The sequence below is a fragment of the Aulonocara stuartgranti genome (assembly GCF_965226115.1).
Source record: "Aulonocara stuartgranti genome assembly, chromosome: 11".
Classification (NCBI taxonomy): domain Eukaryota; kingdom Metazoa; phylum Chordata; class Actinopteri; order Cichliformes; family Cichlidae; genus Aulonocara; species Aulonocara stuartgranti.
Genome location: NC_138947.1, coordinates 37,257,060 through 37,282,507, shown reverse-complemented (window position 1 = coordinate 37,282,507; position 25,448 = coordinate 37,257,060). Strand labels below are relative to the sequence as shown.

General features: G+C 45.5%; 1 protein-coding gene across 2 annotated transcripts in view; it reads left to right on the top strand.

The window, feature by feature from the left end:
* The window catches only part of enpp2 (ectonucleotide pyrophosphatase/phosphodiesterase 2), a 75,094-nt gene that overhangs the window by 43,678 nt on the left and 5,968 nt on the right, over positions 1-25,448 (top strand). The window contains exons 14-23 of one of the 2 annotated variants that reach the window (XM_082551015.1): positions 3,580-3,611; positions 3,763-3,890; positions 18,041-18,116; positions 19,301-19,388; positions 19,545-19,714; positions 23,019-23,154; positions 23,385-23,524; positions 24,740-24,875; positions 25,045-25,122; positions 25,200-25,332. In XM_082551015.1, the coding sequence (XP_082407141.1) occupies positions 3,580-3,611; positions 3,763-3,890; positions 18,041-18,116; positions 19,301-19,388; positions 19,545-19,714; positions 23,019-23,154; positions 23,385-23,524; positions 24,740-24,875; positions 25,045-25,122; positions 25,200-25,332 (1,117 nt within the window). The remainder of the gene's footprint in view (positions 1-3,579; positions 3,612-3,762; positions 3,891-18,040; positions 18,117-19,300; positions 19,389-19,544; positions 19,715-23,018; positions 23,155-23,384; positions 23,525-24,739; positions 24,876-25,044; positions 25,123-25,199; positions 25,333-25,448) is intronic. The other variant, XM_082551016.1, reaches the window with a different exon arrangement.

Below are 25,448 nucleotides of genomic sequence, written 5' to 3'. Positions count from 1 at the left end.
TCAATGTGCACGCGACCAGCTAGGGATGTCTATCATGTTCGGTGTGAACGCACCGTTAGGGGTTCAAGAAGGCCCCTGCACCTCCTGAAGCTCCGTTGTTCCACAAAAGGAAAAAACAACCTCTGTCCCCACTGCTGTTCTGCATAGGCCTGAACCCCCTCAGTGAGATCATTAACAAGGCTGGCTACGGATACCGACTACGGAACGGAGCAGTTGTCAGCCACCTCCTGTACATGGATGACATCAAGCTGTATGCCAAGAGTGAACGAGACATCGATTCACTGATCCACACTACCAGGCTATACAGCAATGACATTGGAATGTCGTTCGGACTGGAGAAGTGTAGTCGGATGGTAACAAAGAGAGGGAAGGTAGTCAGAACTGAGGGGATTGAACTACCAGAAGGCAACATTGCAGACATAGAGGACAGTTACAAGTACCTGGGGATCCCGCAGGCAAATGGGAACCATGAAGAGGCTGCTAGAAAAGCTGCAACCACCAAGTACCTGCAGAGGGTCAGGCAAGTCCTGAGGAGTCAGCTGAATGGTAAGAACAAGATCCGGGCCATCAACACGTACGCCCTGCCCGTGATCAGGTACCCTGCTGGGGTAATAGGCTGGCCAAAGGAGGAGATAGAAGCCACTGACATAAAGACAAGAAAGCTCCTTACCATGCATGGAGGGTTTCACCCCAAGTCCAGCACCCTGAGGTTGTACGCTAAGCGGAAGGAAGGGGGCCGGGGACTGGTGAGTGTCAGCACCACAGTCCAGGATGAGACAACGAACATCCAAGAATACATTGGGAAGATGGCCCCAACTGACCGAGTGCTCAGTGAATACCTCAGGCAGCAGAAACCCAAGAAAGAGGAGGGAGACGAGGAACCATCATGGAAGGACAGGCCCCTGCACGGTATGTACCACCGGCAGATAGAGGAGGTGGCTGATATCCAGAAATCCTACCAGTGGCTGGACAAAGCTGGACTGAAAGACAGCACAGAGGCACTAATCATGGCAGCACAAGAACAAGCTCTGAGCACAAGATCCATAGAGGCTGGGGTCTATCACACCAGGCAAGACCCCAGGTGCAGGCTGTGTAAAGATGCCCCAGAGACAATCCAGCACATAACAGCAGGGTGCAAGATGCTAGCAGGCAAGGCATACATGGAACGCCATAACCAAGTGGCCGGCATAGTGTACAGGAACATCTGTGCCGAGTATAACCTGGAAGTCCCGAGGTCAAAATGGGAGATGCCCCCAAGGGTGGTGGAGAATGACCGAGCTAAGATCCTGTGGGACTTCCAGATACAGACGGACAAAATGGTGGTGGCTAACCAACCGGACATAGTGGTGGTAGACAAACAGAAGAAGACGGCCGTAGTGATCGATGTAGCGGTTCCGAATGACAGCAATATCAGGAAGAAGGAACACGAGAAGCTGGAGAAATACCAAGGGCTCAGAGAAGAGCTCGAGAGGATGTGGAGGGTGAAGGTAACGGTGGTCCCCGTGGTAATCGGAGCACTAGGTGCGGTGACTCCCAAGCTAGGCGAGTGGCTCCAGCAGCTCCCGGGAACAACATCGGAGATCTCTGTCCAGAAGAGCGCAGTCCTGGGAACAGCTAAGATACTGCGCAGGACCCTCAAGCTCCCAGGCCTCTGGTAGAGGACCCGAGCTTGAAGGATAAACCGCCCGCAGGGGCGTGCTGGGTGTTTTTTTTATTTTTTTATTTTATTTTTATTAATTTGTGCATTTGTTTTTTTCTAGCAGTGTTTTAATAGTTCTGACTGCTGAGTTAAAATGAGCACTTGTTGCTTTTCCCATTTACTGCTTGTTGTTGCTTACTTTTGCTTACTTTGCTTACTTGCTTTGTTTTAGTTTGTCAGGACCATCTTTCCTTATAGTGCTAGCAAACATTCACAGTGACACTTTAATTACCAGGCTTGTAAAAGGCCTTTGAATCTAATGGGCTAATTTTTCACTCGGCCTCATTGGATCTGTGAGGAGTTCTCCTTACTGATGTCGGTCGTCTCTACAGCAGACTGGTGTTGACACTATGAGCCTGCACATTGCAAACAAATGTTTGCGTTTGCAATCTCATCTTATGCATTCTTTTTACTCCTCGTTGGAAGAATGGAAGTTTTCACAAACCAAGATCAAAACGTCCAGTCTGCTGTAAAAATCATAATAAAAAGACACGTTTTTACATGTGACATAAATAACACTACTTCTTGTTGTTCGTCGCCATCAGCACAGGAAAAGGAGTGGACTCAAAAACAACTTTACGTCCAACGACTTTGTGACAGAAGGAGTCAGTTCGTTGCCATCGGGCCGCAGCAGTTTCGCCTAAGAGTGCAAAGGATGCGCTGGCTTGAGATCCACATTGGAAAGCATGATGAAAAGACTCAGTGTCTTAGAAGCACGCCCTCCTGAGAGTGCTGCCAGACGTCAGTTTGGAACAGGCAGAGGCTCATCTCCAACACCCAGAGAGGACCCACTTCTCCTCCCCTCATCTACAGCTCCGGTGCCACTGTGCCAGTTCCAAGAGTAGACGGATGGCTTTTTCTCCCAGTCACGTCTCTATCTCCTTCACTTATCATTCCTTATCTACAGCTTCACCCGTCCAACATCTGACACTCGCCTGCCAGTTAAAGGAATGAAAGAGACTTCGATGATATTTGGAGTAAATCAAAACTGAACCGGAGTGAAGCCCGAGTGAAAACAGGAGTTACCGTGTGTACAGCTGAGGTTTCCCAGTCTGCCTGAACAGAGGCACAAAATCCAGAACCAAACAAATGAAAGACTTAGGAGTCCCAGTAAATGCATACTGTCACATTTAAAGGCTAGATAACGCTGTATTTAGTCATTTCTACAGTTTATGGAGTTTTCATAGTTCATAGTTTTGTATTCTCACCAACTTTGTGAACACAGTAACTCAAGAAAGAAGTCACGTAGGATTTTCAAAACGATACCATAGGCGCGTCTACTTGGAGGCTGAGGGGTAGCGCTGGTCACCACCAGTATTTTTAAATAAAGCCTTTGTATCCAAATAATGTCTCTGCATTTGGTTTATTATGTGATTTTCCCAAAAAAGGAATTCTCTTCAATATTTACTGGCAGAGTGACGGTGACACCGGGCAGCAGGAGCAACAAGTTAGAGAGCAGGCTTGTATATGTGCATGAAAAGGCTCCATGTTAATGCTAATGATGTGTTTGCTCTCACATGTCGTCCCCGTACCTTCCTGTGTTTGAACAGTGGACTCTGCATAGAAATTAAAACGGCCCAACTCCAGTCAGCTACAGTTGTTACTCGTCTGTGGAGTTTAAGCATCAGAATAAGAGTTTTATTATGGAGTCATAATGTTGAATTGTGTTAATGACAGTTACAGGTGTATATAGATATAACATAAATCTTTCCCATCCTACCCCGATTCTGGCTGTCTGTATCCGTGTCAGAGCTTAAAGAGATGGGGGGTTTGTAGGCAGACACACACCTTGGATGGGTCGGAGTCTGACACAGTATGCCCTTAAAATGATTATTATTACTTTGCAATGCTTTTCACTTCTGTTCATTGTTGTTTTTCAGATGACCCCAAAGCTGTTGTGGCCAATCTAACGGTAAGTGCTGTTTTTAAGATAATATAGGACCATGTAAGCTGTGTGGAGACAGAAAAGCATGTGCAGTGTTGTAAAAGAAAAAAATGATGCAAAGAAAGAAACATGAAATAGACGTGTCAGTCAGCTCTCTGCTCGTGTTGTTTTCTTGTAGTGTAAGAAAGCAGACCAGCACTTCAAACCGTACTTGAAGCAGCACCTGCCAAAGAGACTGCACTACGCCAACAATCAACGCATTGAGGATGTCCATCTCCTGGTGGACAGGAAGTGGCACATTGCCAGGTACAAGAGGAACACTTAAACATGAAATACTCATACAGTACACACGAGGCAAACTTGAACACTCTAAGAGGAAGATTGTTTTTCCTGACTCTTATCCTGAAAACACAACTGGATCAATTTGACATACGCAGCTTGTTTTAGGCTGATGGACATTTTTTAATGAGAATATAATGAGCAGCAAAAATCTACGTAATGTCATAAAACGCTGTGTGAGACATGGCAGGATCCAAAACTCACAAACAGCTTTACTGCTGGATTCACTAAATACTGGGACCACAGAACACACAGCAGCAGCAATGAGGGAGACACAGACGGTATGCAGAGAGGTCAGACCTGGGGAACAAGATCTAACTCACAAGACAGGGACAAGCTGCACAGGACAGGAGACGGTCAAAGCAAAGCAGCAAGTATCACGAGGAGTTTAATAAAAGAGCAGTTAATATTTTAGAATAAAACCTACAGAGCATCAGATAAAATGGTTGATAAATCTTGTTTGATCGGACATCTTTAGGCTAGATATGGGATGAGAACTGTGTCCGTCCTCCCGTGGGCAGATACCGTCTCACATGACGCCCCACCTGACAAAGGACACGTGGAACTTCAGCTCAGGGTTTAAATCCGACTTGATCAGTTCTCTCAGTTGAGTCAGGGCACACAGTAATCACATACTCACTACAGAACTGTGAGGATGAATCTCCCTCAGCCTGCGTGGAAATCATGAAGAAGGTCCTCCTCAAAACTATTTCTTTGTCAGATGTCATCCAGGTGATAGTTTGGCAGAAATCCTTCTTCACGGTTTTAATGCTTATTTCTCACAGTGGTTATAGGTTGTAGAGCAGATAAAACAAAATGTTATTACCCATAGATTGTATATAAATGGATCCACATGAGGACAAATTATTAGTGCCTCTATTAAATTTAAAGTGTGTATCAAAAAAGTCCCATTTTACAAAAGAGCAACAGATTTTTAACAAAGCATTATTAGACATATGTTTTCTTTTGAAAGCATGAATTATTTCTATTCACACACAATAACAGAATTATTTCAGGAAAAGATGGCCAGGCTGGTTATTATTAGCCACTTGGAAAAACAGAGCTGTGCAATGATGTGCTTTATAAGACTCAGTTTGTAAAATCAAGTTGAGGGTCATCTATCAATTTACACACAGTATATAAAAATCTGCAAGTGTTTGAGCCGTCACCTGTGAAAGCATCATGACACAAACCAAGGAAAAATATTTAGAGTCGGGAAAAAGAAATTGTTGATCACTAAGCAGAAGATGGAGATACAGAGTTATCACAAGTGTCAAGAACTGGAGTAAGAAGTATCATCAAGCCACACAATACAGAACGAGCCTGATAGAGGTAAGAAGCAAAGATTTCAACGAGGTGTCCGATGACCCCAGAACAACTGCCAAGACACTCGGCAATGACTTAGCCAAGTCAGGAATTGTAGTCTCATAGGAGACCGTCACTGGAATCCTGAGCAGGAATGGACTGTGAGGTTGCAGAGTAAGCAAAACTGCAGAAGAGACACCATCAAGCCAGGCTGAAGTGTGCCCTGAAGAACCTGGAAAAAGATTATGCATATTGGAAGCATGTCCTTTGGTCAGATGAGACAATACTAGAGCTCTTTGGCCACAGAAATGTTGCTTGTGTTTGGAGAAAGTAGGGAGTACAACTATAGAGCACCGTCCCCACAGTGAAATATGATGGTGGGAGTATTATGCTGTGGAGATGCTTTAATGTTTTCTGGATTGGGAATCTGGTCAAGGTAAAAGGAATCATAAAGAAAGTAATCTGGGTCCTCATGTTAAAGAACTCTAGATCTCCAGAAGACCAAAGTGAATGTTAATGACTGACCTGCACAAAGCCCTCGAATCCCACTGAGAATCCCACAGTGGGGTGAACTGAACACCAACAGGACCATGCCAGAAGACCATCAAATCTGGAGGAGCTTGAGAGATTCTCCTAAGACGAATGGGCTGGAGTGACAGCAGGCCTTTATCAAGCAAGAAGGATACACAACCGACTCGGGAGGGGCTGTTAGTTTTTTGTGAAATAACTGTTTCTGTGTGCAAAGCGAGATCATCTAAGCATCCAAAATAAAACTAAAATGTTTATTTGGTCCATATTATGGTAAAAAAGGATATTTAAACATGGCATGCTTTAGTGGTGCAGGTCCAGGTAACACAGGTGGGCAGTTAAATGGTTAAATGACAACAGAGTGAAAAGAATAGTTGACCAGTGAGATGCTACAGATGCTGTTTTGTGCAGTTATGAATATTCGTGGTGATTAAGGACTTATCTTTTGTGGCTTGCGTGCAGGTTTGAAAACCACATGTCTGAAAGATTGTGAGAATATCAACCTAGGCACAAGTAGTTAAGGTGTGTAGTGGATCTGTCTGCCAGTAACTGGAGAGAGACCAAGTAAAATCAAGCAGCCTGCTTACTTTAAAGGAGTTTTCATTTAGTTTGAATTTGCTGCTCCTGCTATCCAAAAAGCTGCTCTAACGTCGCGTACAGTTGGTGTTGATGTGGCGTTTTCAGCCCACCCAGCGCCGAGGCTTTTACTGCACATCTTGGATCACTTAAAAACACATTTTATGCCAACGTGCGCTGCTATCAACGCATCATTAACACATGCGGTGCTGAAAAGCTGTACGATGTGGCGTCCCGAATCACACGCACACGGTAAAGAAAAAAAAACACGCTTGCATTTTTCAAAAGAGCAGCTGCTGAAAGTTTAATGAGGCTCTAAGATGAACTGTGACAGGCGTTTGATACAGAGCGGTGAAAAGTCTTACTGCAGCGATCCAGTGACAAAGAAAACGATGAAGTCATCCTGAGTGAAAGTGAAAACAAACCACAGCAGCTAACTCTGTGTGTGTGTGTGTGTGTGTGTGTGTGTGTGTGTGTGTGTGTGTGTGTGTGTGTGTGTGTGCGGGTGGGTGTGTGTGTGTGCGGGTGGGTGTGTGTGTGCGGGTGGGTGGGTGTGTGTACTTGCATTGGTCTCGTCTGTAACGCCACCTAACGTTAAGCTGTGGTACACTGCAGGACGGCCACTTTGTCTCACACACGGCTGCTAAATGAAAGAGATCTCTGAGGTTTGTGTGCAGCTCTGATAGGCAGAGCAGGCTAATCGTTGGCACTGCAGTGGAAGCAGAGGTACAGTGCTAACACACACTCTCATACACACACACACACGAGTGCAGGCACATATACGTTAGTGTCTGTGAATCTCAAACCAAAAACTGTTCACACCAAATGAAAAGATGTTTGTCTTGTTTCCCCCGTCATCTTGTCATTTACATTTTCGACGTGCCTGTGGCTTCAACCCCCCCCCCAACACACACACACACACACACACACACACACACACACACACACACGCACACACACACACACACACACACACACACACACACCCTTGAGTATATGACTGGGAGTACTGTTTTAATGGACATATGTCTGTGAAGGTTCTCAGTCATCCAGGTCATCGTAGTCAAAGGAGCTTGCAAAGAAAAGCGTCTGGACTTCTTTAAGTTGCTTGAAGACGTTTCACCTCTCATCCGAGAAGCTTCTTCAGTTCTAAGGTCAAATGGTGGAGAGTCCCAGATTTAAACCCAGTGGGAGTTTCCCCCCACAGAGGGACAAAAGGACCCCTGATGATCCTCTAATCACCTGAGCCAAGGTGTGAAAACGGGTGTGGGTCCCAATCCACAGCATGTCTTTATCCTGTCTCCCTTCTCTCACCCCAACCGGTCGCAGCAGATGGCCCCGCCCCTCCCTGAGCCTGGTTCTGTGGGAGGTTTCTTCCTGTTAAAAGGGAGTTTTTCCTTCCCACTGTTGCCAAAGTGCTTGCTCATAGGGGCTCATATGATTGTTGGGTTTTTCTCTGTATCTATGAAGCGCCTTGAGGCGACTTATGTTGTGATTTGGCGCTATATGAATAAAATTGAATTGAATTGAATTGAAATCAGCCAGGGTTTCGGGTGAGCTCATTGTGAAACCTGGCCCCACCCTATCATGTGATTTCCTGAGGTCAGATGGCCCAGGATGTGAGTGGGCGTTAAGGCATCTGAGAAGGATCTCAAAACTGGATTATAGATGGCAGACAGTTGGTGTCGTAAGCCCCGCCCCTCTGTTGGACATAAATGGCTTCTTTCACTCCTCTTTCAAACCATCTGTCCTCTCTGTCCAAAATGTGAACATTGGCATCCTCAAAGAGTGACCTTTGTCCTTTAGATGCAGATGGACTGCTGAGTCTTGTCCTGTGGAGGTGGCTCTTCTGTGTTGTGCCATGCGCTTGTGAAGTGGCTGTTTGGTCTCTCCAATGTGCTAGATTAAACTCCCCTAAAGAGAGCCCATGAGGTTGCCAGACCTCTAGTGGAATGCGCACGCAAGGAGGCTGAAGGCCCCTGCTAGTATAGGCCAGGGCAATTGGAGAGACGCTATTTAGACACAGGCTTTCCCGTATGTGGTTTAGCCCAGGACACGAACAGCTGGTCACTTTGTCTGACACTCTGGGTTCTGTCCATATAAATGCGCAGAGCACGGACTGGACACAAGGTATGCAGCCGCTGTTGCTCCTCTAAGGAGAAAGCGGTGGGTAAAAGGCCGGCAGTTCTATAGGGGAACATGTGCCGACAACCTTTGGGATGAAGGCGGGGTTGAGCCGCATACTGACCCTCATATTATCCGAGGAGAACTGAATGCATGGCTGATGCACTGAGAGAGCGTGGATCTCTCCTACACGCTTAGCTGAAGCTAAAGCAATTAATAGAGCCGTCTTCAAGGACAGAAATGGTGGAGAAGGCTTTACCCTTATCAATCAGGGCCTGAAGAAATGACAGAATCATTGCCACAGAGCACTGAAAAGGGATGGCCTGTGATTCTAAGCACCAGCTTTCAAACACACGCCACTTGTGCTCATATAGCGTCCTAGTAGACAATGGTATGAACACTGAATAGTGTCGATAACACTATGAGGGAGCCCCACTGTGTTCAGGTTAAACCACTCACAGGCCAAGCCCATAGAGCTAGCCTCTCTGGGTGGGGGTGGAATATTTCCCCCTGTGTCTGAGACAGAAGGTCTCTGCGTAGTGGTAACGGCCAAGGTACCGCAAGGCACAGCAGCTGAAAAACCTCCGCCAGCCAGTGCTTCTCTGGCCAGTGTGGGGCTATCAGGATCATATAGTGGCCTCTCTCTCTCACTCTGGCCAGAGTTGGAGAAATGAGGGCCACTGGGGGAAAAGCATAGAGGAGGGTTCTCGGCCACTCGTGAGCTAGAGCATCCACCCCGAGTGGAGCTCTCTGATCGTGCAGCGAGTAAAACAGGGGACACTGAGCATTCTCCCTGGATGCATAAACGTCCACGGTCGCCTGACCGAATCGCAGCCAGATCTGCTTCACCACCTCTGGGATTCCCGACACGTGAGTTGCACGTGAGTTGCACGTGAGTTGCTCTCAGCGACAGCAGGTGGACACTGCTCCTGACTATCAGTCTGTGTGCCAGTGTGTATAACTTGGGGGACCCCAGACCCCCTGTCTGTTGATGTAGGCCACAACAGTGGAATTGTCTGACCTCACTAAAACATGATGACCTCTCAGCCAAGGGAGAAAATGTTTTAGCGACAGGTGAACCGCCAGCAGTTCCAGACAGTTTATGTGGGTGGAGCGCATGTGAGGGCCCCATTCCCCATTCACTGTTCTGCCTTCGTGGGTGTCCCCCCAGCCCGAAAGAGAGGCATCTGTGGAGACCACCTTCCTGGCTGAAACCGCCCCCATGGCAACGCCCTGAGACAAGAAACCTGGTTTCTTCCACTCGTGGAGAGCGAGTGAACAGTCTGCAGAGACTCTCATGCGACGGTGGCTGTCTCGGTGAGGGTCTAGTCCCCGCGAGCCCACCCAGCGCTGAAAGCCTCTCATGTGCAGGCGTCCCAGTGTTATCGCTAGAGTGCTAGAGATGACCGTGTGGTCGCTGTTCTCTCTGGGGACAGAAAAGCTCTCATCCGGAGGGAGTCTAGGCTGAGCCCTATGAAAGTAATGCATTGAGTTGTCCTCAATGTGCTCTTTTCCACGTTTATCTGGAAACCAAAACTCTCCAGATGGTGTATGAGAGCATTTGTGTGACAAGCTGTTTCCTGGCGGGTTGGGGCTGCTATCCCCTGGAAAGCAAATCTTAGATACTGTGGGGGATATATGGGGATGTGGAAATAAGCATTCCTCAGGTCGATTGATGTGAACCAGTCGCCCGCTCGTACAAACTGTAGCAGCGAGGCGTGCGTCAACATCCTGAACTTGTATGTCCTTAAATGCCGGTTCAGGGCACAGAGATCCAGAATGGCTCTCACCCCCCTCCCCCCTTTCTTTGGCACAAGGAAATACCTTGAATAAAATCCGCTGTGCATTTCCTCAGGAGGGCCAACTCTTATAGCTCCTTTGTCTCTCAAGGTGGAAATTTCCTCCAGGAGAAAACTGGCGGACTCGCCCAGAGCACGGGAGTAAATGATTTCTTTGAAATGTGGTGGAGCGACATTGAATTGCAGCCTTTTCCAATGTCCTCAGCACCCATGCTGACTGAGTGCAGGTAGCCCAGCTCTTTATATGGAGAGACAAGGGGCTCACTGGTGACTCCACCTAAGATAGCGTTTTGGCGCCACCTTGTGGTTGCAGGGCAAAACATACGCCATTTCGGTGTCCCGTCACCTCTGTCACAGGTGAGGGAGGTGACGGGCTCATCTGTATTATCACAGCTGTGGAAACATGATCCTCCACGTGCTGCGTTATGGCAGACATTGGTCTGTTTTTCAGCATGTTTGATTTTTTTACAACACTCGACAGCGCCCTCGGCAAACTGTCTAGATGCACGTGTCGGGGCTTTTTTAATACAGAATGCATGAGAGAAGTGCTCGTGAAACAACACTGTGAACTTTGGCTCTCTTTCCCTCTGGCGGGTCCAGTGACAGGAATGCCGGGCCGAGTTATGCACTCTGTGTGGAACATGTCCCGTTGAACTTGCTCTGGAACGGAGCTGGGAGGCGGCAGAGCGGCCCATGAAGGGGGGAAACTGGGTTCGCTCCCGCCTAGCGAAGAGGCTGTCAGGCCGGCCGCTTCTTCCTCCTCACGATCGCGGCAGCGAGGGGAGGAGGAGGGGCCGCTTGAATTCTGGCCTGGGGAGACTGCTTCCGAGTCCATGGATTCTTAGGGGTCCCAGCAGCCTGGGGGGCTGTCTGCGTCTTAGGCACTTTGGGGATCTTGAAAGCGGGGACCGGGCGAGACGCTGCCTGCGCAAATGACTGGGCCCTCCTCAGCAGGCAGAGTTTCAGAGCCTCATCATCTCTCTTTTTTTCCTCACATCTCTTCTGCATGGATGTAACAGCCGCACCGAAGAGACCTTGAGGGACGACAGGGGTGTCGCGGAGTTCCTCTTTCTCCTTAGTTGTCAGGTTGTTGAGCCCGAGCCAGCGTGCTCGCTCCTGAAGAACCACGAGGCCCATGGCTCTCTGCCCAGGCGGAGGACGTGGTCAGTTATAACGCAGAATATCTTCCCACACTGTGGTATCTGCTTTAGCGGTCATGTCCTCTTCTAGCTCAGCTTGGTAAGCCATTAACATAGAGGAGGTGTTGTGGGTTCTTACTGACAGAGCCGCTGCCTTGTAGCACTTATCTGTAAGGCTAGACTGGAAGCGGTCTGTTTTGGAGGGGAGGGATGGAGCCGATGAGGACAGAGACGTCTTCGGGTGAAGATGGCTCGTTACCAATGGCTCTACTTGTGGCATCTGGCGGAGACCGATAGACTCCATCCCCTCAAAATCCAGCAGGGAGCTCCCCGCGATGGGGTGTTTCTCGCTGTAAGGTTTTGCTTTCCACGTCACTGCTATCTCATCGAGTAGCTCAGGAAAAACAGGCAACACATGCTTCTGCGTCTTTTTCGCCTTCGGCAATTTCTTACCGTCAAAACGAGATTTTACAACCTCTGTTTGTGTGGTGGGCCACGGGATGTTGAGCCTAGCGGCTGCGCGCTTGCACATATCCTGCATGTCGAGATCCAGGGGAGACGGCGGTGTCGGTTTTTCAACCTCGCCGGTGGCCAAGGGTTTTGCAGCCCAGCTGATGCTAGCCAAGGAGGTGGAATCTTCTTCCTCGTTGTCAGACAGCAGGAGCTCCGAGTCAGCCGACTCATCTCCGTCCTCGTTAGCATCTCCTCCCCGGGTGACTTCAGCATGGGGGAAAAACTCACATTCTCCGTGTGCCTCCAGCGATGGGAAAACGGTCGCGATGGGCTGAGGGTCTGCCTCTGCCCAGTTCTGCCCTGGCGTTGTGGCCAAATCATCGGGCATCTCAATTTCTCCTTGCACCGCAGCAGCCTCACACAGCAAAGGGTCGCCACCCGACAGGTTAGCCTGGCAAGCTAGCCTGCGGCGGAGTAGTTTGCGTGGGAAAGCCGCGCAGTGGATACAGTCGTGTGCGGGTGTCAAGGCAGCCTGAGCGTGAGATAAGCCTAGGCATGCCACGCACACGGGGTGTGTATCCCCAGCAGAAATTTTCTTGCCACAAGGACAAAGTTTTGCAACTTCGTTGTTAGTCATAGCCATGGTTAGCTAGAGGGTTGCACATGTTAGCGAGACCGACACTGAGTGTGGAGAATATTGCTCAGCTAGCGTGGGGTGAAAAGTAATGCTACTTTACTACAGGTATTGCTACCTAATGTGTAAAACCACTAGCGCCGAAGGGTATTGCTACCTGTCGGTGAAGCTAGTGGTACCTTTATTAGCAAAGTGTTGCTACTTCACTTTGGGAAAATATTGCTACTTCCCAGGGTGAAAGTATTGCTACTTGACACCAACACTAGCTACAGAACAGTATTGCTACTGCTTGTATGCTAGTGGACAACTGAAATGCTGGGAACAAAGCGCCCAGTGACCAAGTTGTTCACTCGAATTTGTGGACAGTTTAGCTTAGCACCCAGTAGCACAGTTGTCTTACAGGCTTCTGTGAGAAGCGAGAAGAGGTTTTTCAATCACATCTGACGCCATGTCAGCCTATTATATATGGAGGCACTAGCCCCTCCTGACATGGGCGTCACTTAGCCAGCCTGTAAGGGCTGGCGTAATGGTATTTCAGCTTCTGAGGAGGTCACGCAGAAGGCGTTCCCCGTAGTGAGACACAAAACGAAAGCTATGAAAGAGAACTCTCCTGAGTTTCTCTGATACACAGGCTACATAGGGGATGACAATGTTGTTGCATCTGTCCTTCTTATCCTCCCTCGCTGGTGTCTGATCTTCTTTTCTGTGCATCTTTGCTGACTTTAAGAACGCCCATTTAGGATATCCGCATGTTTTGAGTGCTTCCTTTACATGTGTGTGTTCCTTCTTTTTCCTTCAGGCTTAGAGGGAACATGTTCTGCCCGGTGGTGTAGGGTCCTAATTACTCCAAGTTTGTGTTCCAGAGGGTGATGGGAATCAAAGAGGAGGTACTGGTCCGTGTACATGGGCTTCCGGTAAACTTCGATGTTGAGGTTGCCATTCTCTTCAATGTGCACAGCGCAGTCCAGGAAAGGCAAACAGTCGTCTTTTGTGTCTTCCCTGGTGAACTTGATGTTTTTATCCAAGGCGTTAATGTGCACAGTGATTCCACTTCTTGTGTTTTGATTTTGACTCAGGTGTCGTCTACATATCTGTACCAGTGGCTGGGTACTCTCCCTTTAAAAGAGCCAAGAGCCTTTCTTTCCATTTCTTCCATGTAAAGGTTGGCTACAATAGGTGACACGGGGGAGCCCATGGCACAGCCATGTTTTTGTTTTAATGGACACCTAATAAAAAGTGGTTTCTTTTTTTCAATTAGAGGACTTTGGCTCGTATTGATTGAAGGACTAAAGTAGGTGGATAGGGACAACACACTGAAGGGCAGCTTCAGGACTGAGGACACTGTCATGATGTTGTAGATGTATGAAGACTACAGAACCAGAAACACAGGATTCATTTGCTACATGTTAAGCTAAGTTGCTCAATAACAAATGAACTGCATCCATGAGAGGTTTTACACTGAACAGACTGAATAGCCTGGTTCCTGCAGCAGCATTTAAAAACGTTACCTCACCACCACCATGTTGTTGTTGGAGCTATAACCAGAGGGTGGACTGCTAGACTAAGACTACGGCTACATACAAACAGAAATACGTACTAATCAGTTCTAAGTAACAGATGAAAGAAATGCTAGAATTACACTTACAAAAATGGGGACAGACACTTTCTGGATGGTCTGCACAACATGGCAACACCTGGTGTTTATCATAAAGTAACCAACAGTGCAAACTCCACTGAATACGACCATCACCGGTCTACAGCCAAAATGTGCTCACTGAAGTTGATGTATATAATTGTTGGTTTGCTCTAGTTTTCGTGATATGGTTTTAGGTCAGGTTTAAACCAAAAGTGCTTAACTAAAACCAGAAGTTACTAAAATCCATTTTGAGCCTTGAATTTTTAGATATAATCAAACATTCACACCTTTGGATGAAATTGGTCCGTGCGAATTGAAATTGTATTAGGTAGATGAGAGAGATGATGAGATAGCCTTTATTTGTCAGTTGCAGGTCTTTTGCCCACAACCGAGATGACAGACCTTGCCGACCGTACATACAATACACAAACATCACATTGGGGAGACAGGTCAGACTAGGTAGCGAGGAAAAAAACATCGAAATGTGTAACACAGAAGGATAATACAGGAATGCACAGATATCAACACACCATAGCACAATAAACACAGACAGCAGCATGGGAAAGAGTTCCAGTGTGTACACCTGATCTGGGACCGCTGCAATCTTCGACTGCGCCTCCAACTGACCCGATGTCCACATCAGAGGGGAGGTAAGCGTTGGAGGTGGTGTTGGATCCGGGGTAGGGAGAGTTCAGCTGAGACGGTGTCCTTCGCCCTGCCAGGCTAAGTAAACAGTCTTCCAGCCAACCCAGGTGGCCTTGCATGGAATAGGAAGGAACAGACTCAACACAGTCGTTATCAGGGTGTTTTGTTCAGCTCCGGCCTTGCGGCTGGCGCCAAAGGGGCATCCGCATAAATGATGGTATTTTTACTTTAGTGCGAACAGCTCATATGAATTTCAAAGCAGTTCTACAGTCCAACACTTGTCTCTCAATCTCCCGTTGGAGAACCGCGAGCTTCGCCATACTTGCGTTCTGTGATGTTGTCATTTCTTGTGCTCAAGGAGCCAATTTCTGAGAACTCACAGCAGTGTGCCTCCCCAAGATGTCATCCGATTTGCGCCCAGAGATGTTATTCCGGGCTAGCCCTTCCGAGATGTATCCAGTCTGCAGTCAGAGATCTTATTCTGAGTATTCACAGCAGCCGTAGCCTCTCCAAGATCTTATCCCTGCTGCACTCAATCAGCCCATTTTGAGAAACTCACGCCTCGTCCCATCGTTCCAATCCCAGCGGGCAGCCTTGTGGGGGTTTGAACAGCCGGTTCCGCTTTCTTCATTCTCCGATAAGTCAGGGCCAAGCCAGCTCCGATCAGCCAGAACCCTGTTACCATGGTTCCGAATAGGTAGATATCTTCAGCACTCAGGCTCACCAAGCCCAAACTTCTCGTTGAGAAAGGGGTGTCAATTGCATTTAGGGACCAGTTGATCAAATCCATAATTCCTCTTTTAGGTTTTAGAGAACAGACTGTGAGAGAGTGTTCCAGGGAAAATACAAAAAAAAAACACGAGACAAGGACATAAGCAGGGAAGATAAGGGAGAGGAGAAAAAGTGCCTCCGCCTCCTCCGAGAGCCAAAGAAGAAGTAGGAAAACATAACTGCCAAATTTCAAAAGTCGTGATATTATGGTACTTGATCTTTTGACCTCTACCATGACCTTGTAGTTTACCTTCTTAGTATCAGGAAATCTGTAATGCAAATTAAAGTTACGTGTTTGTAAAGAATATTCTAATATCCCTCATATTTGCTACTTTCTTTCACAGTGTGCCATTAAAAGTTCTGTGAAATGCTTCTAAAATCTCTATTTTGTTCTGTTTGTGAAGTGAAACTGTGAAAGGTGCAGTTTGAGGTTTTTCATGCAGCAGCTTCTTTGTAACTGATGCAATGTGACAACAGACAGAAACTTCCAGCAACCGCTTAGTAACTGGTCAACAAATATGTCATTTTCCATAACAACCAGAAGTTCCAGAGGGTTCACTGACTCTAGGCCTGTGTGACTGAGGCCTTCAATAATTAGATAAAGTCAGTAGTGGACACACACATAGACAGGCGAGTGAGGAGTCCTGCAGATCTACATATCATCATTTAGTGTTTCATAATCAGGCTTCTCTCTGTCTTCGTTTTTTAAACAACGATTTATTGATTTTTTGGAAACAATACAAACAGCAACAAATCAGCACAGCCCAATACAAATGATGAATTTTATTTAAAAGCTCTGGGGTACGCTGCAGTCTATGTACGATTCTGGAATGGCGTTCCTGCAGTTGGTTACAGGAAAACATTTTCTTGGCAGATCTAAAATTTTAGACCATGCTTCTGTACTAAGCTCAATTTCAATGTCGGTTTCCCATCAAACCCTGGCCTTATCGGTGGTTACAAAATTCGGAGACAATAATTTCCCTATAACAAAAAGAGGTACATTTCTTTTTTGTGATTATTTCCTCATTAAATTTAAGGAGAAAGCTTTCAACAGGATTCAAAACAGGTTGACTGGCTGGAAATTTAAGGGACTTTACAAAACGTCTTACTTGCAGAAACCCGAAGAAGTGTTTCAGCTTTATTACTAATCAGAGGCTGTAGTGCACTAGAAAAACCTCTTCTTCCAACGTGGGCAGCAATATTGTGCCAAACCTTAAATATTAAGTGTAGACATCAAAATAAAATTATTTCTGACACCAAGAGGAAGGTCATCCAGATCAATAGATAAAAGACAAAGAGGCGAAAGAGGGTCACAGCACCAGGTATCTATGGGTGGTTTGCCTTGGTGTAAAAAGGAAGATAACCACCCTGAGGTTATTTGTGAAGCCCAGTAATAATATAGAAGATTAGGAACTCTCTGTCTTCTATGTTTAGACTTTTTCTAAGTTGCTACACAATGAAGAAAGGTCAAAGTGAGACAAGAAGCTTAGAATTTAAAATCAACTACCTAAACAGTGTATGTAGGTGTAAATTGTAAGAAACTGAATAACCTGGAAACAGTCGCGGCCAGCAAAACAGTCGGCTATTTTTAATCCTCATCTTTGGATTCAGCACATAAAAAAGCCACAAGAAATAACTGAACTCAGAGCTGTGGTGTGAAAGACAGCCTGTTTCAGCAAGTCTGTCTGTACAAGCGTCCACACCTCTAATTTTATATCATACTAAAGTTATTGAGTTATAAAGAAAAATCAAACATTTGTTTTAAAGGGAGAAATTAGCTATAAACAACAACACAGCCAAACACATGCACAAATGTTCGTTGTGAGTAGAGGGATGATAGAGGGATTATATGGGCACTATTAGTTTTTGGCATATTTATGTTAGCTGCTTTTCTCAGGCCTGAGCTTGTTAACCAGTAAATCATATGACAACCTATTTTGACACTTACGATACAACAGTTACACCAGCCACATGTAGTTTAGCAAATGATTATACTTCATTCGATTCCTGTTAAACGATGTTTATGTTTGCATGATTAAATTTTGCTCCAGCAGTGGGTTTGAGGGAAATAAAGAGATGTGTCTTAGTTATTTTGTGGTTGCTGTAGCTCAGGAGGAAGAGCAGGTCACCTACTGATCAGAAGGCCCTGGCTTCTCCACTCTGCATGCCAAGTATCCTTGGGCAAGATACTAACCTCAAGTTGCTTTCTGATGCATCCATCAGAGTTTGCATGTAGTTAGAAAACACTAAGTGTAGAGAAAGTGAATGTGGCATGTTGTATAGAGCACTTTGAGTACTCTGGGAGAGTAGAGAAGCGCTATAGAAGAATCAGTCCATTTATCAATGTCAGCAGAAGGTGACATTATTAGAAAAACAATAAGCATTTTTATATATCTGTCACACAGTTTGGCTTCTTTGTTGCCAACCTTAGCAACACTGATGGTAGAAACAAAGTTCGTCACTGTCCTCTTGGTTACGAATGAGAGAAGATACCTCTGTCATTACAGGAAGGTCCTTGAAGGCAGGAGGCACTGTGGCTTTGCTGGAGATCATGGATATGACAATAAGATCAACAGCATGCAGGTATCTGTTTACAAGATTCCCTTTGTATTCACAATACCAGCTCAGCTTTCTAAAACATCAGCTAGGAACAGCGTACACGCACTGTGCACACGGTTACACACTGAAACCGGTATTAACCTCCTCGGACCTGGCGTCCACATATGTGGACATCACATTTTGGGTTATTTAGACCAAAATACTAAATTTTGCTCTACAAGGGCCTGATACTCACTTACGAGGACATTATACTGCCACTGTTATACCAAAATTTTAAACGAATATCCTCATATGTGGATCTCATTTTTATTAGAAACAAAAATCAGGTAAAAAAAAAAATCTGGTAATTCTTTGTTTTTACATTGATCAGGTCCCAATCAGCCCAAATATCAAAGAGAAATTAAAAATGTATGCCGTGGAAGAGTTCGGGTCTCAGGAGGTTAAAGCTCAGACTGTCTAAACATTCAATTTCAACATTTATAAATATTGTTATAAGGTAAAGACCCTCCAATAATACAGAGAAAATGACCCCCTATGAGCAAGTTGTTGCTTAGGCAACAGTGGGAAGAAAAAACGCCCCTTTAACAGGATAAAACCTCCAGCAGAACCGGGGGGGTGCAGACACGTGCCGTACTGGTCAGGGATGAGGGGAGGAAGACAGGAGAAAGACTTCCTGTGGAAGAGAGCCGCAGTGTGTAAACACAAAGTGAGTGAAGAAGAAATGCTCAATGCATCATGGGAACCCCCCAACAGCACAGGCCTAATGCAGTGTAAATAAGTGAGGATTGAGGGGCACCTGATCCAACCCTAACTACAACTAACTGCTAATTAACCTAATTACCAACAACTGAGAAGGTGTCTGAATCCAAGCTGGAAGCAAACAAACAAAAAGACAGTATGTGCACATTTCATAAACATTACAGGAACTTTAATCGTCTTCTTAAATACATGAAATGTAAGAAGGAATAATAATAAGTAGAAGACAGGGAACTAATTTATAAAAAACAATTAAATATTCTTGAGATTTCTGAGGAAAAAGCCCAGAGATTCTTCCCACAATATAAGGCAACTGTCTTTATTTATGTAATGAAATGTATGCAAATGTAGAATAGCCTTTTTTTAAACTCTTGTTAAAAACTTCAGATATATCAAACATTTTCTTGCATTTGTTGTAACAAACTAACCCGTGTGATGAACTTTGCTTCCAGACTATTTTCGTTGGCTATGGGCCCACGTTTAAGTTCAAGACTAAAGTTCCAGCCTTTGAAAACATCGAGCTTTATAACGTAATGTGTGGTGAGGAGTCCCTTTTTTTCCATCTGCATTTCTGTGTTCAGGTGTCTGGGTGTGTTTTGATATCTGATATTTTTCCACAATAAGAATGCGTTAGCTGATGTTTACGTGTGTGTGACGTCTTTAGTCTGATTTCAGTCACATTTGTCCCATTCTTAGATCTTCTAGGTTTGAAACCGGCCCCTAATAATGGAACTCACGGCAGTCTGAACCACCTGCTAAGAACCCCCCCGTACAGACCCACCATGGCAGAGGAGGTCTCCAGACCAACAGCGTCTGGTGTTGTACCTGCAGGAACAGACAGCTTGGGGTGCAGCTGCGATGAAAAGGTCAGCCACGATGACTCAGAGGCAGACCTGAGCCCAACTTCCTGTCAGTCCCTGAAGGGAATTCTGTTCTTCTATTTTTCTAAACCTCTTCTAGTCTATTTTTTGTCTTTTTTTTTAATTTCTCAACTCAATCATATGTTCAGCACATGCAGCAACATTCTTGGCTGTACATCCATATTGTCACACTTGGCAAAATTCCTCCCATCTTCTGCTGCTCAATTTGGTGCTTGTATGAATTGCAGTCTCAATTTCTGAGACTCACAGGAGTAGCACCCCACAGTCTGGGCTTTCTCCTCTGTCATCAGCACACCATGTTCACTGACAGAACTCATACTAACTGGATATTTTCTCCTTTTTTGGGCCAAACTCTAAAGATGGTTGTCCAGGAAAATCCCATGAGATCAGCAGTTTTTGAAGTGACCTCAGCGCCTCTTTTTAAAACTCCCTCTTCTTCACTTTTGGCCTAAAAGAGTTGACTCTAAAATTGTTTCCATAGGCCAAATTAGCCCCTTACAAAGTATGACTAACCTGCATGTATGACTGGCCAGATGCCAAACATTCGCTTGACTTTTAAATCCCACAAAAGGATCCATCTGGTCAGCTTATTTACTTAATTAAATTTTTTTTATAAGGTGCCATATGACAGCAGCAGTCCCCAAGGTGCTTTATATTTTAGGCTAAAAACCCTACTATAATACAGAGAAGCCCCACACAACCAGAAGACTCCCTATGAGCAAGCTCTTTGGCGACAGTAGGAAGGAAAAACTCCCTTTTAACAGGAAGAAACCTCCAGCAGAACCAGGCTCAGGGAGGGGCGGGGCCATCTGCTGCGACCGGTTGGGGGTGAGAGGAGGGAGACAGCACAGAAGATACACCATGAAAGAGAGATCAGCATTAAACGTGTGCTGTATAAACACACACACAGAGAAAAGAACAGCAAACATCCAGAACAAGGTGCTGTGAGAGATTACAGAGAGCCTGAAAGGGCCCTGACATCATGGAAGTGAGCCTGCGATGTCACGAGACACCAGACTGAATCCAGAGAAGAACAAGTTCTTTAGGGTTCTGAACCATCCTCCTGACAGGTACCCTGAAACACTAGACTTTATTTCCCGTGCTAATAACAGGATCATCACTTGAAACTAAATGCAGCCAGCATTTAGAGTGGGATGACAAATATAAATTCTGTGTTCACACAGACACTGTCCACACTGCAATATATCCACAGCAACATAACAAAGACCCTAAGAGGTCGACCTGGGCCGGAACAAACCGGACCCACTGAGGCCACGAGCCGCAGGAGGCAAGGAGTAGCTTTTGACTGCCCAAGGTCAACCAGGAAATATCAGGACACCAGAGTTCAGGCATATTTAGTAATACGGCTTTGTTCTGGCACCTCTCCCTCCATGTACAAACATGAAATCTAGAGGAAGGAAGAGCAGCAACAAGAGCTGCTCACAGAAGAAAGCAGGCATCGGTGCCCAGAGATACGAAGCTCATGAAATTGAATAAAGCGTGAAAGGAGGTGCAGGGATGCAGAGAGGCTGCAAGAACATGGTAACTGTAGGCTGAAGCGCTCAGCTGAGACATCAGCGTGTCTTTGTGTCTGATTGTTTTATGAGTTCTTTAAGGAATGCAAGAAAGTTTTTATCAAGTATGTATTCAAGTCAGTAACACTTTTTTGGCCCATCGGAGGTGTCAGCACAGATGCTCTTTATACGAAACATATTAGAACTACGAGGACAAGAACTACAACCCTTTAACATTGAAGGTGACGTAGAGCCCAGTTTATCTGTACTGGTGCGGTGAAACTTTCTGTTAGTGCACAGAAGTTGACCAACATATTTCACTCACTGGCCCCACGTCCTTATTTGAGGTTTGACACCGTTTTAGTAGATAAAGCTGAATGGCTTGGACATGAGCTGTGGTTTGGGGAAGACCTCGAAGGGGACTGGTGGCAGCTCCCGGGCCTGGCAGATCCTCATGGACTACAACAGAAATGAAGAAGTTAAAGAATTAAAAAGGGGAGGGAGGGTGGGGCACATAAACGAGAGCGAACAGCTTGTGGAGCTGGGGGAACATGTGTAGATGAGGACCAGAAGGAGGCGTGTTTGGAGGCGTGGTCCAGCTCCTGAAATTCAGATACTTTATCTCCAGTTAGTCCCTGAGATTTGGTAACACCCCCCCCATAAAAACAAAAAAGAAATTGTATGGTAATTACTTTTGTAGATAGTGAAAACATTTTATTGTTTATCTGTCGCAGCAGATGGCCCCGCCCCTCCCTGAGCCTGGTTCTGCTGGAGGTTTCTTCCTGTTAAAGGGGAGTTTTTCCTTCCCACTGTCGCCAAAGTGCTGCTCATAGGGGGTCATATGATTGGTGGGTTTTTCTCTGTATCTATGAAGCGCCTTGAGGCGACTTATGTTGTGATTTGGCGCTATATAAATAAAATTGAATTGAATCGTTGGTTTCTGGCCCTCGGACCTTATTTGTAACACCCTTAAAGTTCCCTGGCTACTCTACCCTGACCCAAGCTTGTTTTTTGACAATAAAATAAGAAATTAATTTTTGTGTTGGTTTGTTTTTGATCCCAATTGCAACAAAATCACACATTTGGACATTATACGATCAGTGGTGTGGGCTGGGGCACTTAGTGTTGACGTCGTCCTCAGATTAAAACTCCTCAGTCATCGTGCAAACGGAGAGTAAGAAATCAGCTGTAGCATAAACCTGGTATGAAAAGTAAGACCCCAGATCCATGGTTCCTTGCCTGTACCCAGCAGGATTTATTAACCATAACTGGGGTCAGCTGCTCGTCTTGTTGTGCAGAGCAGTGTGTGTGATTGGTCAGATGTGCTATCAGCTGATCTATACCATAGCAGATGACTGAAGGGCTTTTTGTTGCAGAAGTTTTGCTTTTTTGCAGTTTAACTTCATTTTACACAGTGTAAAAAGATTCATCTGCATGGGTCTGTCATTCAGGAGGATTTGATTGTTTGTGCCTTTTTTACTTGTAAAAAAAAAGTTTCTTAATGTGCAATTGCTGTTTTCTTTTAAGCCTAAATAACCTTGATGCTTCTTTGCTTTCTGCTGCAGAGCTGGGGTCGGTTCACCTCGTCAAAATCAATAGTTTATTGACAATTTTAGAGTTTAACAGCCTTCTTAGTGCAGATATTGTGTGTGTAGTTGCTGTATTGAGGTGAATTAGACCCAGCTCTGCCCTGCACTGTCTCACTTTATGCTGTCTTTGTGATTCCCATGTAGATCTCTGGCAAGAGATTGTTTCAATCTCCGATCTTTTTGCAGTTGCGTGTAAAAAGTAGGGGCCAGAGAAGTTTGAAAGTGACCCTTGTACGAGGCTATAACCTGGAGTCACTCTGGCTCTGTCTCTTACAGAACAAAGTGGAGGAGCTAAACCAGCGACTGAGGCAAGCTATGGATGGTCAGTCTTTAACGCTCCTACTGAAAATGTCATTAATAAGTGACTTTTCCTTTCAGTCCCAGCAGATAAAACTAAGCGTAGTTGCAGTGAAAGTTTGGATTTGTAGCTCGTCTTGTTTTATTTGAAATTTCTTCATCATTCTGTCATGAACGCTCAGTCGTCGTTTTAATGCATCGATCTGTAAATGTCTTTTGCTACATTCCTGCTTGTCTGCGCTCTTCCTCTCATAGACAGCAGGAACCTGCCGTTCGGTCGGCCTGCTGTCCTCTTCCGTACCAAATACTGCATCCTGCACCACAGCGACTACATCAGTGGCTACAGTGAAACTCTGTCCATGCCCGTCTGGACATCGTACACTGCCAGCAGACAGGTACTGCCCTCTCCGTCCTCTCTGTCTTTCAGTTGTTGGAAGTACAAGTGCTTAGGTGTAGTTAACTGTTTAGCAGATATTTGATGTTTCAGAATTTTTTCTATAAGTTCATCTCCTGCTTCCAGCACCATTGCTACTATTGGGGAAACCTCTTCTGAGTGCCGTCATGTCACTGATTTCACAACAGGCTTTAGTTTAGGGGGGCTGTAGCTTAGGAGGTAGAGCTGCTCATCTACTGATCAGGATGCTGGTGGTTCAATCCTTTGCTGCTCCAGTCTTCATGCCAACACACTAACCCAGGAAGCTCTCTGATGCATCCGTCGGACTGTGAACGTTAGATGGAAAGCACTGCTTGTGTGAATGGATGCAAGTTGTATAGAGCAGAGTAGAGACAGTGCATTTAACATTCAGACAGAGAAAACACCAACTCCTGTGTGAGATCTTAATCTCCGATTACCATGCTGATGATTTAGTGGTTACTGGTCTCCAGCTACGATCCAGACACCAAACAGCAATCTTTATGTCTGAAAGGCTGTCTTCAGAACAAAACAGCTTGTACTAACAGCATTTTGTCAAAAACTGGATGACATTCATTCTTGGTGACTTTCACCAATATTTCTCATGAGTCTGGTTGTGCACCTGGATCAAAGACATTTGGAAAATTTGCATCTTTTGCTGCTTCTGGTTTCACTGTGAGCCAACGTTGTTGTAATAATGTGATAAAAGGCTGAAATAATAACGGCTGTCGTTCTTATTTTGTCAGTTTCAAGGCTTCTTACTCGCCCTGAGTTTGTTTAAAGTTAGCTTCTTAGTTCGAAGACAGCTTAAAAATCCATGAAAAGATTTTGTTTTATTTCCATTCATTTCCATTTTCACTCATCTAACTACAACTGTTGTTCACTTGACAACTCTTTGACAGACAGCCGGGTCTCACACAGCCACGTTTTGCAGGATACAGTCAATCCTTTGTTACGCACCGGTTGTCCTCACATTCAGCCCCGAGCTCCATCACTGCAGTTATATTAAGTATCTTTAAACAGTGAAGGATGCTATGAACCTCCTGCACAGCAGGAAACGTGCAGGTGCTGGACAGTGTCACCTGTCTCACCTGAATGCCTGCTGACTGTATCTTTTCTGTGCCATTTTTCTTTCTCTGGTCTTTGAAACAAATCCACGATATGTTTAACAGAACTTTGTATTCTGCTGGTCTTCCAGGTAGAAGTGTCTCCTCTGCCTGAAGCTCTGTCCAACTGTGTGAGACCTGATTCCAGAGTCCCTCCAGCTTACAGCCAATCATGTACCAACTACAGAGCAGATAAACACATCACGTACGCCTTTCTGTACCCACCACGTAAGTGAGCCCCCGCAGCAGAGTTAACACAGCATGTCTGGTGAAGGTTTTACTGGATTCGTATTCCTACAATAATACTACAATCATATTATTATTCTTTTTTCCCACACTTGATCGTATTCCATGACTTTATTTACCACATTAATCCTGTTTTTGTCCTTGCTGACAGAACTGTCGTCAAATCTAGACAAAAAATCCGATGCTGTCCTCATCACCAACACTGTTCCCATGTATCCTGCATTCAAGAGTAAGTCTTTACCTCAGCTTTAGTGAACTCTGTTTTATGCTTTTAGTCCACCACCACCATCTCTCTCCCTCTCTCAGAGATATGGGGTTATTTCCAGAGAGTGCTGGTGAAGAAATACGCCACTGAGAGAAATGGAGTGAATGTACTGACTGGACCCATATTTGACTACAACTATGACGGTGTCAGAGACTCAGCTGAGAAGATACGAGAGTAGGCACACTTAATATTTCCACGTTTCTGTTAAACCTCCTTACTCCATGTATATTTTTAACTGTGGACAGTGCTAATGTTCGGAAAGTGTGTGGAATAGCTTCCTGACCTTGATC